The 20433-nt window shown below is 41.6% G+C and overlaps 1 protein-coding gene across 7 annotated transcripts; it reads left to right on the forward strand.

The window, feature by feature from the left end:
- Positions 1–1981: 1981 nt before the first annotated feature.
- LOC111253391 (uncharacterized) lies at positions 1982–16982 on the forward strand. 7 transcript variants are annotated; one of them, XR_002674621.2, is made up of 4 exons: positions 1982–3792; positions 5780–5942; positions 6200–12233; positions 14102–14419. XR_002674621.2 is itself a non-coding variant. In XM_022812709.2 (3 exons), the coding sequence occupies exons 1-3, from the start codon at positions 3635–3637 to the stop codon at positions 8519–8521; spliced, it is 2643 nt and encodes an 880-aa protein (XP_022668444.1). In that variant the 5' UTR covers positions 1982–3634; the 3' UTR covers positions 8522–14419. The 7 variants fall into 7 exon arrangements, 3 of the variants coding, with proteins under 3 accessions (XP_022668444.1, XP_086849195.1, XP_086849194.1); XR_015330326.1 differs by having other exon boundaries at positions 6200–11912; positions 12064–14419; XR_015330327.1 differs by having other exon boundaries at positions 6200–11586; positions 12064–14419.
- The last annotated feature ends 3451 nt before the right edge of the window (positions 16983–20433 follow it).

The raw sequence follows: 20433 nt of genomic DNA on the forward strand, positions 1-20433 counted from the left end.
GCTGATTTATACAGCTGCGGGACATGCCTGTAAACAAGGTGTACAATATATGCTTTCGGAACGTGTACTTCAACAAGCACTTCATAGGGCTTTTTAACGAGGACGCTGTACGGAAGCAGAACTTCTTTGATGACTTTCACTTGTTTGATCGTTTCTTCTGTAACGTTAATCTTTTCGAAGCCAGACACCAGCTGTTTCACTGGAACGTCTGTGTACACTAGTACTAGCTGAGGTACTTGAACTTCGACGAGAACATGTACAAATTGAACTACGTGTACAGCTTTTCCAATGGCCGGATCCTCGACAACTGTCTTCTTACTTTTGTGGATTTTACCATGAAGTAAATCTAGAATCTTGTCCACGTTAGTATGGATGACCCCGGTTAGCGCTGCAAGAAGCACACATATCGAAGCCTTTTTTAGACATCGTTGCTGTATTATACAATTCGGGGATCTGTCATTAAATGGCTACCGTGTCAACAGTTTAGTATCCTAAAGAGACGAGTGACACAAATAAAAGCGTTGCCGCAAATTTTTTTTTATTGATTCTTGTAGAACAAGTAATCAATCAATCAAGGTTGAGGGTCGAAGATGGACATTTTTCGTCATCATCAGCCTGGAGCAAGCTGATGCCCTATTCAAATAAAACTGTAATTACTGTGGAGACAGCATTTGCATGTTTTTATTTTTGCATAGTTCTTTAGAAAATTTTTATTTATACATTTATCGAAAACTGCATTGCGCAAAGCAGAACGACGTAATTTATAACCGTTTAATGTGCAAGTATAACGTCAGACTGATGTAGACGAAGTACACATAATTGTCGAGAATTCAGTATTAAAGTAAGACAAAAAATAAATAATCAGACAGATTCTCGAGGATTTTAATCTCAGTGTTAGGATTCTAAGAGTTTCTTACACAAATTTGATTTTCAGGGTACATTCGACCTAACTACAAAAAGGTTTGAAGTTTGGTCTTTTCTGTTTTTTTTTTTGCTTCTGTTTTTTTTTTTTCGGTCAATGCGTATCCTAATAACGATACTAAATATAATAATATATATAATAAATATAATAAATACTAAATGCATTTGTATTAAATCAGTGAGTCAGCCTACCTTAATATCTTCTGTTATTCGCTGTTTCGAACCCCCCAAGTACAGAGCTGCCTGCAAACTGTATAACCGTTCCTTCATCTAGAAGGCGGGCTTGTGTAATGTTACTGGTCTTCTGAATTAATCTCGAACTAACTTCTAATCAAAATGTTTATATTCGGATCGTCTAAACAGAAACTGTGGCAGTCAATTTAGGGCCTGTTGCAAATATTTTGTAGATATTTTGATAAATGCCCCGTTTTTTTACACACCACTAGTTGCACATACGTGAAATATGGTTAGTTTGTATGCAGACTATGCATTATCAATCTGCAAAACAGGACGCTGCCCGAAACTTGGAATGTACCGATTGTCGTGAGGCTTGACCAAAAATAATGTCGCATATATGCAAAAAAAAAAAAAGATTAGTTGTTCTATTCCAGTGTTTTATACCGTAATTAGTCGATCGCATTAGTGGATTAAAAGATCTCCTTTATCCTTGCTTAACATAAAACCACATGAATAATTTAAGTATATGTGTTTGTATGCATTTGCACATGTATGATAAACGATATGAGACTTTTTTGATTCGTCGACCGCTGTAATTCCGACCATGTGTGAAGGTGCTGTTAGGCCTGCGTCTTCTTTCTAGCCCTAGAGACGACCAGCACGATTTCTAGCCGTCTTCTTTGCTAATTGTTTGAAATAAAGGCCCGGGGTAAGCTTTGTCCAGCACCTACTTTAGCGTATATCATAATATTTGAGAATTTCGTAAATGCTAAGAAATCCAAATCTTTACTGTTCATTATTTCTTTGAAAGTTTCCTTTAATAAACGTACGTGCCTTCAATTACATCCAGGCCAACGTCCTCGGGCCAAGTGGATATAAACGAAACAAAGTCCTGCGAATTACATATCGATGTCGAGCAGTCTTCCCACCATCTCCAGAACGAACCTTCTTCTCAGCTCGCCGTCAACATGGTTTGCGCTACTGTATACTGTTCGTTTCATTGCGGCTGGCACAGAAGTGGGAGGGAATGTTTTCTCTTCTCAACAGCAGTTCCATTCCATTTACTGGTAGCATTGTTTCTATCTACTGAACTGGGCAGACGAGCAATATTGTTATTGTTATAAACACGGCCGCAGCAGCAGCAGTAGTCGTGCAAGTAGCAGAGACCCCCGACCGTCAACACTAGTTGATCTATTGGACGATAGCGCTGTGCGAGCAGTAGGCCCATATCGAAGGTATCTAACACAACAGAGCATAGACGACGGATAGTGGTCAATCAGCAGCACGAGTCAAAGAGTTGGGCATCGCGACACCAGAAAGCCCGACGAGCTACCCGCCTTCTCTCTCTCGCCATGCGTGTGTTTCGATAACCATTCAGTGCACCCAGAGAGATACACGGGCACACATACGCAGACCCACTTACTAGCTCTCCCTCTATTGTATTTGAGTGCTATGTATGTTGTGTATTATGAGTTCGGTGCGTGTGTTTGATTCTGTCTGTCGAAGTTGGATTGTCGGTGGACAACAGACAGATTAGCTACGGCGAAACAAAATCAGAACAAGTCATCATTTGGTAGACCAGCAGTCAGTAGGAGCAGAGACAGTCGGCAACAGCTAAGATAGGGGAAGTGTATATGCAGGTGTTGACGACTAACAACAAGGAACAGCAAAACAAACGAAACCTACGAATGAACGATCGATTGAATGAAGACTTTGACTACTTGAGCTGGCACTTTCGTGCGAATCCCAGCGACCAAGAATTCGCTATAAGTACTTCCACTGCTACTAATGACAGTGTGAAGGCGAACAGGCTGTGAGAGTCGTGGTTCTGTTGGTTAGTGGTAGTGCCTTGCAGATACTGTTCATAGTGGGAGGGAAGTAAAACGAAACAATTGAAAGGTAACTACGAAGCAACGAGTTCGACAATACGGTTGCGTTGGAGCAGGACACGAAGGTCCGCCGGCAATTGTGGTACTGCGTGAGGAGGCTGTTCGTCGGCGACGTTGCCTGAATTGTCAAGCGATGATGATGCTGTTTGTCGCCGCAGCGCTAAAAGTATTAGTACTAGAGGCTTTAGTCGTCCTGTCTATTCTCGCCAACAAGTGAATCAACGAGTGATTGTGGGTAGCGCCATTATAGCTCGCGAAAGGGAACACGTCAGCTGCTACTACCATTCAGCCTTGTTTACTTCTTTTTCACCTTCATTCAGTCGTCGACGAGTTACGCAGACGAGACTTAGAAAGAGCAGCGGCAGGCACGTGTGGCAAAAGCGCGAGCCTATAATGTTGCCAATATTGAACATGAGCTGGTCCATGATTTAGTCGGGCTACGACGAGTAGCCCAATAAAGCTCGTACGGCTGAGAGCCAACAGTGCCCCCAAGACGAGGGTAGGATTTCTTTTGGTTCCTGCTTGCTCGACCACGGCCGCGGTACGAACCGCAGCAATCGTTCCCGAAGTGGAGGCGGTAGTGGTAATTGAGCCCGTTGTGAGCAGCGAGACGAGCTTGCTTTGGCGTTCGTTTCGTTGGAGCGACGATGGGCTCGGAAACAGCCGCTGGTCGAGGTGCCGGTGGAGCGCCGAACAAACTTCAGCTGAGTATGACTGCACGCGAACTCGCCGAAAACGACGATTTGGCCACCAGCCTCGTACTGGATTCGTGGCTGGGCTTCCAGACGCACAAAATGAACCTCAGGTAGGAACATCTACAGGGGCAATAACGCGGGAGTAACAGGTATAATTTGTCGAGACGACGAGCTAATGAAAGGCGAATTGGCAGCAGACGTCAGATGAATGCAGGCGCTAGCGGAAAAACATTCGTATATCATCTACATCTATCTGTATAATGTTATACCTTTTAGGTTATACCGCGCAGACGTCCTTTCAAAGTGGTAGACTTCAACGACAAAAAGCGATAGTCAGATAGTTGACTGCGGATATTTGAAGCGATTCTTGAAACGTTTGTCTGTGAATATATCGCGTGCGCGTACTGAGCTGGATAATGGTGACTAACTTTGAGTTCAACGTCAATTGATACTGATAAAACACTGAATAAATCTACTATTAAGGTGATTCTGTAACACCTCTGGCTTATTGCTAGATATCCCTGACTTGTTTTTTGTGCTGTTAATTAATCAGCAATGTGACAGCTTATAACGCGCCTGCTCGTTCGAATGAAACGTACGGCAAATGTCGGTGGCAATTTGTTAAAAAAAAAAACTTCATCAACAATATTCACTTCTCTGATCTGTGTTATATTTGCCTTCTTTTTCTGAACAGCTACTGTTCATAGCTGTTCGTAGCATTAGCATACTATAGAAAACTTTGATTATGTACTTTCGGATAAGCAGCAGCTCCGTCGTAACAGCATTGCCACGTTATGTGTACATGGCGACGAGTTGAGCAATTTAACTTGCTACCAACCAGCTAAGCAAACAGACATGAAAGTAATGAATAAATTCAAATAATTACGGAACAAATAGCTCGTCATCGTACGAGAGACTAGACGGGTCACTCACTGTCGATATACTCTGGTGCAATTGCTGCTACCTTTACGGACTGATCGCCATCCCCAGCTGTTGCGTTAAACATCCACTTGTCAGAACGCGCCGTTATCGTTTAATGCATCGTACGCTCAAATCTGTGAACCCGTACAAGGGAAGCTGTACGTCCTGGGGATTTGTGTGCAATTTTGTATAGCCTTGTGTGCATTCGCCTTGTCTCTGTATCAGCCGTCGACTCCTGCAAACGATGATGGTGGAATATTTGCCCATTTAGTGTCTTTTCCGCATTCGATGCTGTGGTTGTGTTGTCGCAATGACAGACTGGGGTTGGAAGCATAAAAAGGCCGCTTTTTAAATTCCTATATCTCTTTCAATTTTCGCGCATTTCGTGTTTTATCGCTATACTTTCAAGCAACAGTAGCCTGGGGATTGATTTCTAGGCGGCTGCTAATGGCCAGCCCTAACATTCCGACGGTCATTATACGGTGCACCACACGCAACAGGATTTTCTTGTTGGCGTCTGCGATTGGTCACTTGTTCGTTGTCTGTTTGTGTTTGCACATCGCCGCTGGGTGACGCTTGTGCGTACGCCTCAGATGGCATTGAAGGGAAGCTGGAAATTGGATGGGCGCTAAAACAAGGGGAGAAGAGGGTGCTATATTGTGTGCCGATGTGCAAGATAAGATTTTGGGCTTACATCAGGAAATTCATTACGACGAAGGCCTCTGGATATGCGTGCAATTAATTTTTAGTCATTTCGTAGCTAAAGACGTTGTGAGGAACGTCTTTGCGGCACTGTTTAGACCTTGAGCGTCAATGAGGTCAGATGATATCGCTTAAGGTGGATTGTGTACGAACTATGCGTTTTAATTGAAACCTAGAGCTAGTGAAGATTATCAAAAGGAAGATCAAAGTAAACATTGCACGCGTTTTTTTTCTTGATATATGTGATTTTCCTGTTTTGTTTTTCACTGAACAAATTGCTAGTTAACGTTGTAGATGATAACCTTTGACAGATCCTTATCATTTACACGATAATAGTCGGCTGTAACGTACTGTTCTAGTCATGGTAGACATTTTTGTTCCTTTTAAAGATATCACCTTACAAACTGATAAGAACAACGTTATGACAGAATAGCATTTGTTTGCCGAAATATAAATGCATGTTTTGTATTTCAGATTTCGACCAACCCGAGCAAACCAGCGAGGTCAACTTCGTACAATCGTGGAAAATTTTCGCAACGACCTCAACTACGAATTGGCTTTCGAGAAACTACTCAAAGGCGGATGGCTGCCACCAGCCTATGTTTCAAAAGCACGTCGGGAAGCCCTTCGAGTGCATGTAGGCGTCTCGCAGAAGAAACCTTCATATGATATGATAGATCTCAAATTTTCTGCGGACCAAAGTAGTAGTTCCAATAATTACTTAGAATAATTTAAGCTGTTCTTTTCTATAATGATCTACTATTTGTTCTTTTTATATTACATTATCCTATTTTAATAGTGTTTCGCGAAAGCCTGTATATAAAAAGACTTTTCTTTATAACTATATTCCACACATACCATAATTCTTTTTTTGCTATCTTATTCTGTTTCCAGATTTATCGGTACCTTAGGTTGTTTGACAAGGAGAGCGGCTTCGAGATTCTGCCATGTGATCGTTACTCCATGGAAGGTCACATGGGTGCGCGGTTATGCGCCACCCGACGTTGGCAGAAAAATGACAAGATCCCAAATCTAGTCGGGTGCATTGCCGAGTTAAGTGCGCTGGAGGAACGGCAAATGCTTGTAGCTGGCCGTAACGACTTCAGCGTGATGTACTCGACGCGCAAGAACTGTGCCCAGCTATGGCTCGGCCCTGCAGCCTTTATCAATCACGACTGCCGAGCTAATTGTCGGTTTGTCTCTACGGGACGAGATAGCGCCTGTGTCAAAGTCCTTCGAGATATTGAGGCCGGTGAAGAGATTACGTGCTTTTACGGGGAAGACTTCTTTGGCGATGCGAATTCGCTGTGCGAGTGCCACACATGCGAGAGGAGAGCTGCCGGTGCATTTCGTCTTACCGAAGATTCGGATACGACGGATGCCCCGGGGGCGCTGGGAATTGGCAACAGCAAGGCAGGTGGCTGTGTCACCATGAACGGAGTGATGTCGATGCTTCCGACAGCGCGCAAATACTCGTTCCGAGAAACCGACAATAGGCTGAAACGTATTCTTAGCGTAAACGGGCATGCTGACGTACGGTCGCCCGGCATTGTTTCTTTTGTTGAACAACAACAAATAGTTCAACAGCAACAACAACAACTGGCCGTAGCCGACCAGCCAGTTTCGTTAAGCGGCGTACTACACGCTGCTACTGTTGCGAATAACAGCAACAGCAGTAGCGAAAACAATTGCAATGGAAATACGCACAGCAGTGCTACAAGCGGGGTTCAAATTGTCGCAGGTTTTCGAAAACCATCTGCTCGAAGAACAAGTTCCTCGCATTCGTCAACGTCTGTAGCTGTGACTCCGATGACGGCAGCGTCGGCGGCGTCTTACGAGGTAAAAAATGCATCTTCCACAACCTCTCTGAAAAAAGGGGACAAATCTCAACAGGGAATTAATGCCACAGCGGTTACTGCCACATGTGTGACTGACAACCGCAGTGTTTCAGCAGTCACAAAAACGAGCAGTCACAAAATAGTCGATAATTCTAATTCAAGGATAACTTTGTCTTCGGTAATGTTACCCTCATCGACGAGTCAACGGTTGACGAGTTCGCTCGATGTAGTTAATTGTGCTTCTCAGTTGACGCAGAATTGCCGCCAGAAGCAACAACAGCTACAACAACACCAGTTAAAAACAGAAGAATCCAACTCACAACAACAACAACAACGACAACAACAAGAACAGAAAAGTCATCAACAGCAACTACCTCAGAGTCATCCATCATCACCACAACAACAACAACAACAGCAACGGCAGCAGCAGCCGCTGCAAAGAACGCAAAACCAGATTCAAACGCACATTACTCGATCTGCGCGAATCAAGTCGCAGACCACCACGACGACGACGACTACGAGTACAGCTTCAGGCAAAAGTACTCTTAAAGGAAATCACGGCAGCCATAATCATACTAATAACAGTAACACCGAGAACCATGAACATGGGGGGGTTAGATTACGAAAATCGGCAGCGGGCCTGGGAATGGGCCTGGCTAGAGGGTCAGCGACAGCTGCCTCCGGTGGACTCATGCCGATCAGCGGTTCACGCGAGGCCACGCAAGCGGCAGCAGCAGCAGCAGCTGTTAGCGGTGGTCGAGGCGTCGATGCCGGAAGCAGTGTAAACTCAGTCGCAGGCCATAATCATACTAACCAGGTCGTAACTGATAGCGGTGAGAAACCAAAGCCACGAACGCGGCCAGGCCAACTGCAGGTTCACAAAGTAAGTAGTCAAAGCGGTCCTGATGGGGAACCACCGGAGCAGTTTATTGGCCACCGCCGCCGTCAACTTGGCGGCCAGCAGCAGCCACAACAACAACAGCAGCAGGTGGATAGCGCTGCAAACTCGTTGCATCGCCCCTCGTCGCGCGACCATAGCCCGTTGAAGCTGACGATCAAGATGGATGCCAATCACCTGTACCAGGTGTACCCGTCGTCCGAGAAGGTGCGTCCGAATATCCGTCAGGTAGGCGGAGCCGTCGGCGTAGGCCATACACACAGGCAGACGGCAGCAGCACCTACTGTAGCGGCTGGTGCCGCTGGCGGGGTTACTGGAAAAAACGCAACTGGTCGAAAAGTTGGGAGCGATCGGTCACCGTTAACGCGCGCGCGTCGCGCTTTTTCGTCGGGGAACCTGAGCCAGGCGAAGCGTATCCGGTTGATTGTTGGCACATACTCGATTAACATCGATCTCACCAAACGCGAGCGGGACCGCTAGCCTCCAAAAGTCAGCGCCTTCGTGTTCCTTTGATTTTCATGATTTTTTCTTATCCAACAATTACGGTTTTTAAGAGAGTTGCTGCATCTGGCGATGATTATGACCATGATTACGGCAGTAAGAAGAACGAGACTGTAGATAGGATAACTAAAAAGAACACGTTTTAAGAAAAGAGCAAAAAGTGAGGATTATACCAATGATTGCATACTATCACAACGTGTAGGGGCAAAATAGGCAGATAGTGCTCTCATAGGTTTTGTTTGCATTGAAAGCAAAATCAGCGTGTGAAAGTAGACGACTTACCGGTGGACGCACGCTGGGGAAAATTTGGGATTGTTTTAGTAAGATTTGAGCAACAAGGCCTTTTGCTTGTCGCAACGTCAGCAACGTAATGCTGAGACGTTCAGTATTCAACATATGGACGGTTTTTAGATGCCGCGCTTAACCGTGTTTGACCGTGTTGCATTGATATGTGACATATTTTGGATCCGATCAATTGCATAAAGGCTTGCAGTTCTAGGATCATTGGGTTTCTCCATGTAACTTGTTTAAGTAATTTTAATGTTTGTGTGTTAATGCTTGGTGAGTATACGAAACCGGTGTAGGGCAATAGCCCTAAGTATCGTAGATTACTTTGGTAGATTAATCTGAGGGTCACAGTCAATTGAACTTTGAGGAGCCGTATCACCTTCTTTGTAGATAACCTTCGGTTTTTTGAAAATCGTTGAGCGATCTCTTCTTCTTTCGCCTTTCGAATTAGCCTTCGAGGGCAAAACTTATAAACTATGGAGCCGATTAAAGCACGAAGGCCTAGTGCGTAAAAAAATGAACAAATTATTTTCTTTTCTCATTCGCAAAAGCGTGACTGCACTTCCACAGGTATCGTGCGCACTGACTACTGACCCAGCGGATCCATGACGCGCCACTGGCAAGATCGCAACAAAACCATCTCACAAACACTGCCATATTGATTAACTGATAGAGGGGTGCGCAATGAGTCGTGAAAGTTACGTGCTGGTGAAGAATGTTCGAAACATCCATACGAAGTATGCTGGTGCTTTTGGTGCTTCTGGTTTTAGTAAGGTTTTGACGCCAGTTAACGCGCAAGTTCCTCAGTTATACGGTAATGGACCATACTGGTCGGCGTTTAAAAACGGTGTGAAGTATGGGCTTAAATGTTCAGGCATTTTACGTAGGCGGAATGTAAATTGACTTAATTGAAACAAAAGCCATCGCATACAACGAACCTCAGTCATAATTAGCCGGTCTCGCCTCTTATATGCTCTCTAAATTTTATTGTAGTTAATGTTTTTACTTAATAATCTTAGTGAAAAAATTTTCTCCGCTAAAGCTGTAACCACGATCGTGTTAATAAACCAACTAAACGGGGCTGAAAAGTCTGGATACCTGGCCATACAACATCTTTAAAATTAGCTAGGAAACCCGAACATAAATGTAATTTTCACAGACATAATGACAATTATGATAATAATATATTGAACGTACAACAATAATTAGTCGAATCGAGGAAAATGGCACGTCAAGGAAGCTACGAAACAACAGACGTGTGGGAAGATGAAAAGCTGTTTTTCAGTGGTATATCCGCAAGAAAAAGAATCTATTGCAGTTAATTTTATGATATTAGTCAGTACAACTCCTGTGGTAGAAGAAAGGTATAGCCCTAAGTCATGTCCGATTTCAAAAGTTTGCGCGAGGTGATTATCACCCAGATGAGAGGCTGAGTTAGGCGACAGAATAATGGGATGATTAGAGTCTTTTCCGTGAGAAGATTTCCATCGATAGGGTTAACCAGTACTGTTGAGTTATGAATGATCGTGGGTGCCATCGTACATCATAGACAATTCAAACAAAGAGAGAATAGCGAATTAATTATTCCGTGAAATAGAGTACAGACGAAAGAATGAGCTGGTTTGTGGTCTGTGGTTGATAGGCAAATAATGAACTCAACGAAAGGTGTCCTTCGTAGGACCAGTACCGACTTAACGAGCGACGCAACCTGTACTATGGCGTGCTACAGACCGTCCTCGCATGGCTTAAACGTGTTGACTTTTGAATGGAGCTGGACAAAAAATGTTTATGGGGGTAAAATGGCGTAAATATTTGGTGGTTTCAGATAAGAGTTAAAAAAATCCGTTAGGAAGAAGATTGCTTAGCTAATGCGGCAGTGGGTTGGTCTACAAACAAACCTATGGATTTAAAAAATTGTAGGATTTAAAAGAAGTCGATACTCGCGATAGCCAGGTACATGCACACAAAAGAATTCAAGCTATGACAGATACGCGAGGGGTGGCTAGTAATAGACAACACTGTTGAAAAAATAGAAGATTCGTTTTGATCGATCGGTGTGCTTACGTCTATGTACCAGTTTACGAACAGATCCCACATCGGGTTGGGGAGTATTAAGGGAGGAACTGTTGGTTATTATTGTATCTTCGAGCGTTTGTAGATGCTCTGAATGGGAAAAAGCGTTCCAGTGAGAGATTACGAAAAGCTGTGTACATCTCTGTAGAATTTAGTCGAACTGGTTGACGCTGCTGTAGCGATTAAGGGACGCAAACAAAAAAAAAACTGAAACAAAGAGGGAGGAAGGGGGGTATGGGGTGAAATATAGGTGAATTTGGACGCCAGCAGACTTATCTCAGCGGAGTCGACCCTATTTTTCAGCTCCGTTCGGACCGGGAGCTCTGCTTTAAGCACGAGCCGGTTGTTGGTTTCGCTCGGTGACGATTAGCCGAGCAGGCTGGGCGCGAGGTTGCTGCTGGGGCTATAGCAGGATCGAAGGCGTTCGAAAATCGAGATAAGATTTGTGGTGATTTCAAGAGTGGTGGCTGTGTTGGCGGAGTGGCAATCAGGCAAGACGTAAGTGCGACGGCGGGCTTAGTCGTGCCAAGTTCAAAACATATTGAACTTGAGCTATCAAGTGCGGGAGATGAGTACGGCAAACTAGCGCTGGCTATGGCGGCGATAGCGGTAACGGCGGCAGCAGCAGCAGCAGCAGCAGCAGCAGCGAAAGGTGATGTAGCTGTTACTGCTGTAAGAGGCAGGTAGGCAAGCAGATGTCGACGGCATCAACAAGACGAAAGTGTTAACGCCCAGAGGTAACTTGGCGATGACGATATCAGGCAAGAGACTAGACAAAGAGCGGGGGTTAGGCGTGTCAAGAACAGGAGATCAAGCATTAAGAAACAAAAGTAGGCTGGTACTACAGTGCTGGTCACAAAATGCGGCTGTGTCCCCGAATCGAAACAAAAAAGGAAGTAGTTACTATGTACGATCCGGAAGCCCTAACAACGTTCGCAAGTTCCATCTGTTGAAAATGTTTGGCCTTTACGGTTTGTGCTAAAAGGGTTCGGCACCGATCGGTTGTTTGGTGAGACCTCTCTTAAAAACTAGCGCGCGTGTACATGTGTGTGTGAGTGTGTGTGTGTGTGTGTGTGTATATGTTTGTGTTTAGTAATGTCGTATGTAGTATTTTCGAGATTTTCTTTGATTTGTGTCACTGTCGTTTCGCTTGCTTTCAGTGCCTCTTTCATAGTAACTAGTAAAGCATGTGCTCGCCACCGTGCTACTTGACAGTCGGCTTGCGATGCCTACTATAGGTCCTGCTAATTAAATAAACAACTGCACGACTACCGTATGCTTCGCTGAGAAAAAGCAGACAAACGTGCAAGTTGGTACGGCTTCTTCAAAGGTAATTAATTAAAGCAGAACTCGTAAAATATTTTTCAACTTTTACGAAAACTTGAATTTGCCAGTATTAATATTAACTTCGATAAAACAGATTGCTGAAATTGAATTGATCGTTTCGATGGGTTTTGATTGTGTTACGAAAATCCTGCACCGCTTATAGTCGTTTACTACTATATAATATAAATATAGCATAAAGTGATTTATGTATGTTCAACAAATTCGGACAAAGAAAAAAAGTAAGTTTTCGTACAAAAATGAATCACTCTCAAATAACTTTTTCAATTCGTAGGACATTTGTGCAGTTGAACAATGGATTTTCCCTAGCACGCTCGATTCATTTTGCTGGCACCGTAATGTATACATTGTGTTCAGCTTGCATATTTTCCTATAATAGTTCCTATGTAACTTTGTTTTCTTTTGCCATTAAAGTGGTACTGCAATGGGTTATCGGAACAGTTGTCTGCGAGGGTAATTGGGTTTAGTCAGATTTGCCGGAGACGTTTGTTTATAGTTAACAAGATATAAAGCACTGTATAGAGAACTCTTGATAGTGTAGATGTGTTTGTTCTAGAAAAAGCGCTCAATAACACAGTGTACAGATAGAGATAAAGGTGAACGTGTAAAAATTTACTGCTTTTTTTTTTTTTTTTTTCGGGTGAACGATTTGCATGATGTTTGAATAGAGACGACAAACGAAATGAGAACAGGATGCTATATAGAACCTAAAGTTGTTTGAGCAATTAATCGGTGTTAGGATGTATGATTGCAACGAGCGAGCTGATTATTGTGAATAATAATTTATAGTTTATGGGTTAGTGTTATAATTGCGGGTAGCAAAAAAGATAATAGCAGCAGGGCAAATATCTGCCCTCTTCTCCTAGCTTAGACGGAGAATTTATACTGTGAGGTCAATGCTCATTTATACATACGGTCGTTACAGGTTTCAGTCGAAAAAACTTTTTCGTCGCACAGACGAATGGCTCATCATTGAGTCATGGCGATTGAACGTAAATTTTGTCTGTTCATTATTATTGATTCTTTAATCGATTTAGAGGTTATTACCGCGTAACAGCATGATAGGTATTGGGAAATTCATTCAAAAATTGATGTTCTCGATAATGATCATTGGATTCCATGTTAGATGCGTTGTTATCAATATTAATATTAGAAATAACTCCAATTTATAATTATTCTTTTTACCTCCAATATTGTTGCCTATGAAGACCTAATCTTCAATAACTCGTTATTGGCCATTTTGGTTGAAGCAATGCGGTAGCTTATCTTAAAACATTCTAACCTGTGGCATTTGATTATATCAACCAACAACAGTGAGCTAATAAATATATAGCCATGTGATATAAGTTGACCATTGGGTGCCACATAGAAATTAAGTAACAATGGACTTCGGCGTAACAACGGGAGTAAAATTATAATCCGTTTAACCCAGTTAATTGTATACTGTTCACACATGACGATTTTATTGGCATACGAAACCTTTGGTAAAGGCTCGAAATTAATGGTTCTTAGAAAGAAAAAATATAGGTTAGCCTTTTACCTGTAGAGGAAGCTAAAAATCTCTCGATTGAATAAGCCATTTTGCGTTCATGCTCAGAATGCGAGTTAAATTTGTGGGCCGTTTTTCGTCATGAACATAGGAACAAGCAAAAAAAAATTGCCAACGATCAAGAATAAGTGTCCTGAATGTAAACATCATCTCTTCAAGAATTATTCTGATGCTCGAATATAGTAGAAAAGAACTGCTAGAAACGGGGAATATTAAAGCGACATTTATAGACCGTGACATCTGCTTTGGGCGGGTGGATGAGGACTGTGTTGTTTGTGAGCGTACGCGGGTCTGTTTGTTCGCAGATTACCAAGGAGGCCAAAACAAAGTATCGGATCGATAATTCGCTGCCACGGCTCTTTCGAAATCTGTGAGTCAATGCGGAGGTACGAGTGTCAGGTGGAAAGCGCAAAGGATAACGAAGATCGAGCGAATGAGCTTGCGAAAGGTAGAAACGAAGCGAAGAAATTATATACTATGGAAATTATTATTATTATATTGTACTGACAAGATGTGATGCTAGGAAGGCCGACGAGGGTTCTGTATTGAACTACGCTGTAGTGTATATATAAGACTGTAAATAAATTGTTACGACAGAGGTCATGAGGTGAAAAGGAAACAAAGCATTGTCTTTACCGTCTGAGAGTAGAATAATGAAATAACAAATCACTGAAAAAACCGCTGATAAGTCTAGCAAATCTATAAAAGCCTAATGACTTTAAGAATGGTTTACGTTAATGCTTGACATAGACCATTTTAATGCGATCTATTTAAAGCAACATTGTTCATAATTGACTGTATATTCACTTGTGATCGTGTTACCTTCGTTGTTGTATTCGTTCCTTAAAAACAACAGGGCTATCAAGGTGTTATTACCGTATCACGAGTTCTATTTATACACGAAAGCGTAAGTGTTCGAGAAAAGTATTTACATTATTTCATGCATAAGAATTACCAATTACAACTCAGTAGTTGCATTTTCTATTTAGGACCTATCAGGGATCTAAAAGCGTCGAGTCCGCTCGATAGGCGCTGTCTGGTAAATACCTGTGTCATCGATTTAGTGCCGCGCGGATAAAGCCTGTGGCTATTTATATTTCTATCGAGTGTTCGTATATGCTGTAACGGCCAAGTTTTCAACTTCAAACAATCATGCAAAATGCTAGAAACTCTGTACTATTAATGAGGCTGAATTTGACTCTGTGTTGGTCGTTAATCGCTATGCATGACGCGATCAAGTCGTCGACGATCTTCGATAGATGTTCTATATTTGTCAGCGAACGTCAATTACTATAATAGCATTTGGAGCCAGCCATCAAGCAATGGCTATTGTTAGGCTCAAGTAATTATTTCGCTTTTAGGGTTAGATACAATTAACGGACTCGACAGACAGAGTTAGCTTCACTCGCCAGTCGATATGAATATCCCAGAAAATACGATGATCACCCCAGATAATGTTACTATGCTGGCAAAAGCCTGATTAAACTGTACACAGGAATATTGTCCTGAAAATGGAAGCTGCACACTTACATGTATACGTCAAATATCTATGAAGCTATCGGCGAAAACAACGTGTGATAATAACAAGTACCGTCAGGCAAGTAAATATCGGGGTGCTGAATATCTTCAGTCAAATCAATACCTCATGTGTGCAGTTTACACGACATTGGATACAGATATTGTTTTGCTTGCTTCGTTTCTTCTGCGTTCGTACTAGAACATCTTCTTTTTCAAACGTTGCAAAGATATAGTTTTCTTTTCCTTAGATTTCTTGCATAATTTTTCATTACACAATATATATTTAGGCGTCTTAGGTTGGTTTATTATTTGAAGTATCTAGGCTACAACTAGTGAACGTTTTTCTAAAAGGCTCTTGTAGATCCAAATCGTATTTTTTTCTTACCAGCTTCTAATTCGTCTTTAACAACTTTCGATATCTGATCGGGAACAAAGTACGTACCATATTGTGCTCGAATCTCAATGATGAACTACTGTAAACAAGTTCCAGGTTTTTAGGCCGTTCTGTTTAACTGATGTAAATGGACGCAAGCTACGTTTTACTTCAACAAGTTTGCAGTGATTTACGGAAAAGTGCGTTCCAAAGGTTCGTGCTTGTCGAAGCAGGTAGGCCGAAAGGATTAAAGGCAGGATGAATATTTCCCTATATATGCCCAACAATAGACTTCTGTTACAGGGTCATTGATTGAGCTAAAACGCCGTCGATACCAACCGCACTCCGAATCTAAACTATATTACTCATTGCGTGAACCGCGTCTTTTGGGGCAGACACGTAGTGTCAGCTCATGTGATTGTACACTACCTGGAATCTACTGTTACCTGTGAATAAAAAGGATTATAAAAATATATGTGTGAGAGCAGTTTTGATAGCGCAAGTGCAGGCAGTATCGAGTGCTCACTTACATTTCCGTTCAGGTGCGAAGCTGCCTTCATTGAAACTACAGACCCTGTCGTATCCTCTACTGCGCCAATTTGTCATTTCTCCCAGCGTACGCCATTGACTCTGAACTTACCGGCGGTAGCTGTAAATATTTGTTTTTTCGAAGTTGTAACCTTTGCGGTAAGAGTACGAAAATAATTCATTTAATCCGTTGACCACCGAGTGACACGTAATTCAGTAGCCTTGAATTTCTGTACGCAGCATTGAGGCCAACCTCAAATCAAACCGACTACCTATGAAAATCGTAAAGAGGGTTAATTAGTGTTACCTAGTAGTCACTTTTCGAGGTTAATCACTTGCCTGTACGAAGGTAGGTGGCTTACTGTTTTACCACCATTCCTATTGCTGTTAGGATATTTACTAGAGGATCAAAAAATCAAAGAGATAAACTGCGTTCACTTAATCTCTATTTATCGAACCTGCCTTTATCGTAAGATGCCTATCTTGACCTTGTTATCCAAAATATATTTCAAAATAGTTCACTATTTAGAGTGCTCTATTCATTTTAGCGATCTTTCATAGCTCTGGCGGAGCGGACGTCACTGCTGGATGATCTGAGGCGTGTATGGTAATGCATTTTGTGAACGGGGGCGCGGTTATCATTTCAACAGCGCTTTACGTGACCTGTCTGACAAATGCAAGAATAAACCTATTATATTTGCCAGTGTTGGGTATTCAAGCTAACATAAATAAACCTTCAATAAAATGACTGAAATTTTTTACATTAAGTAACGGGAAAATTTGGAAGAACAACTAACGTTTAATTACTAACCCGATTACCTGCAGTGATAATTTGTACACCTCGATACAACAAACGACAGTTATCATCAGCGCTACTGATTTTAACCAGCAAATGTATATGATAAAAAGTATAAATAAAAAAAAAAACAGTATATGATAAAAAAGCTCATAAACTAAGCTATAAAATACTGTCGAGTTTGTAAAATCTATTTGATCCATGTTATACCATTTGAATTAGTATTTTTCACCGTGATTACAAATATCTATTCATGCTATTCCCATATCGGAACTCCGAATACAGAAATAATGGTACCAGTTCAACACAAAATACATCGTGTATTATAGGCCCTCTGACATTTAACTAGTTCTAATGACTGTCGAGCTTGAAACAAACTATTTTTTTTGATTGCGATTAGAAAAATAACCGACAGAGTTTTGATGACCTTCATCAATGACGGACGTTGGGGACCCTCGTAGTGATAATGACACCACAGATGTAAAATTGTTATACTTTACATCCAAACTATATTTATCTTTTACATTACTTCTTTGAAATTTCGCGTTAATATAGAATTTAGTTAACAAGGACAGTGGCATGGGTTAAAGACTTCCTCTTCAAGCTGGTTCAGCCCAGTGTACGACGGTGCCCGTTTGATTGGCCTATTATAGTGACTTAGGTGTCTTGCTAGGTCAGCTAGAGATTTTATGATTAGAGTGCTGCATACTAAACCTATTTGTTATAGAAGGCTCTGAGCTAGACGCAGGAAGAGAAAGGTGTCGAATTCGTATAATGTGGTGCTAAGGCGACTAGTAATTTATTTAATAATTTTTTTATTGATTCGAACAAGATAGATCTTTAACTGTAAAAAGTCGATCTACCGTATCTGTTAACGGAAATTGATAAAAAGACCAATCGTCTTTTCTCAAAATCATCTCTTTGCCGTTCGATTACGCTAACGCCTTACATATTTGCGTAATCGATAGACCCTCCATCAAAAGAAGAAGACTTCCATAAAGTGATCCGCTCATTAATATTTTATTTCTGTCTCTCTTACTTTCCAAGCCATGCTAAGGTTCTGAACGGGCGATAATATCTTTGGAGTGAGGTTTACATCACAAGCCTAGTAAAATAAGTTGTTTTTTGTGACCGAAGGATTGGAAATCTCGTAATTTAGTTAAGAATAAAATTGCATTTCATTGTGCAACGAAATTACTTCACACACTTTTTCCTGCTCGGGGCCTTTTTCGAGAAGGTACGATCGCATGTACCTTATCTACCGAAGGCCCCGTAGAATTTTCCGATAGACGTAATTCAAGCGCGGTTAGCTTTCTTCATCGTAACGATAGACCACCTCTTTCACGGGCGTACGAGCAATTGTTAACTCAGATTTTCGCCATCTATGTTTCAACCATTACGCGTATTTACTCACATGTCTTTACTTTTCAATTACTTGTTTTTTATAGTGCGTATATATCGCCGCAAGACGGGTAGCGCTAAATATAAGTCGTTAATATATAAGATACAAATTGTATTATTTAAAGATTTGTATTTGTATCCATATTGTGGAACATACACCAGTTGATGTGACAACATGTAAGAGCATGAGCATTATAGCACGGACCCCTGTGCGTTTTCTCAGATTCAGTTGTAAATTTTTGCAATTCGCCAATAAATGCCGGCCCATCCATAGAAATAGTGTTGTCCTTTTTTTTGAAGTTCGACATCCTCCGCTGTTCCAATCTCAAATATCGTTGAGAATCCGAAAGTCGCTATTTGATAAATATCAACATCAGAATAGTAATTGCGGGAATGACCACACACAGGCACCGTACCACAGTAGGCTCTATTCAAGTATATAAACATGGAAAGTCTTATTTTAGGATAGAGCATGTTATTTAAACGTTTGATTTTACTCTGAACAGCATTTTATGCAATCATCAGCAGCAGTTATTGGGGTACAAAGGTGTTTGTACCTCGTCGGGAGTTACTGATGGCGGAACCCTCAAAGTAATCTCTGTGTTTCACATACGCTTCCGGCAGTAATGGGCCCTTCGGCAACTCTTTTCTGGCGTTTTTGTTTTCACACATTCATAATTAGACGAACAGTTAGCTACACATATAGCGGTGTAGCAAACATTATTATGGAGTAATACTATGAGTACAAGACTACTGAGCAATACTTTTAACTATATCAAATTTGTTCAACTTGTAAAGTTTAATTACTGAAGAAAAAATCTTCATAGCTGCACTTATTTCACCTGGTGCAGAGCATCGCACTATTGAAAAACAATGAATAACTTAATAGGCACAACATACCTTAAGCAGCTACGGCAAAAATGCTAAACTTAATTTTTCTGCCAGTTTCACTGATTGACAGTTCGTTCAATTTTGGCTGTAAGGGGTGATGCCAGTACGCGGATAACATCCAAGTTTGATGACCCGGTGCAGTGTAAAAAGTGGCATCTTTCAAACAGTTACGACAAGCTAGTCCGCCTTTGCCTCGGTTATGTACTTACAGTGACTAGAAGTCATCCATTTTGACGATAGATAGACGCGTATTATTGGTTCTTCATCGTCAAAACAACCTGTGCTAGTTATTTCTTATTCACTAGAAGTAGAATTATAACAAAATCTATTTAATGTCTTGAATGCTCAATGTGAAACAGTCAGCTTTTTAGAAAGAAATAATTATGGATCTTCTGTGTCGCACTTCTTCCATTTAGGTAAAGCGCTGTCATTAGGCACTTTTTGGACTTTCGAATGTCCAGACAATCAGAGCTCGGACAAAATCTTGATAGGTACCAAGCGATAACACAAGCGAACTTCACGTCAGAGAAACGGGTAAGTCTACTCATCAGCGAAGGTGGTTTAGGTGTGAAAAAGCGGTAAAGCTGAAGTTTACACGGCAAGTGCTTTCTCTAATCCCATTTAAGATCCGTTCGTTGTCTATATAATGTCTAATTAAAATGTATCTGAAGTCAAAAATAATGCAGAGCATACTGCAGAAAAAATGTTAGAAATGTCGAGAAAATATGCCTCGCTATAAAAATTCAAACCAGCGTAGCGAAAAGAAAGACAAGTGGCAAGATAACGAGCGAATCCTCAAAGTTATCCTGAATATTCCTGCAAATGATGCGAAAATAAATGCGAGCACGAAAAGAATTCCGGTTCGGATTTATGAATAATAAAAAAACAAATTGTGACGTTGGTAGCGTGTTTGCCTTGTGTCTGATCAGTGCTTGCCTTAACACATCACCGAAGACATGTAATGCAGCCGTTTGATATCCGACGGGTAACACAGTTAACCCGGAGCGGACAAAGCGAATTTATTCGGGGGGGCAATTCAATTTATTAATCGTGATCGGATTATCTAATTACGGATTATCTAAATGAACCGTCAATTACCGGGCAAAGCTCTTCCTCTCTCTCTCTCTCGC

Source organism: Varroa destructor, unplaced genomic scaffold (assembly GCF_002443255.2).
Source record: "Varroa destructor unplaced genomic scaffold, Vdes_3.0 BEIS01000006.1, whole genome shotgun sequence".
Classification (NCBI taxonomy): Eukaryota; Metazoa; Arthropoda; class Arachnida; order Mesostigmata; family Varroidae; genus Varroa; species Varroa destructor.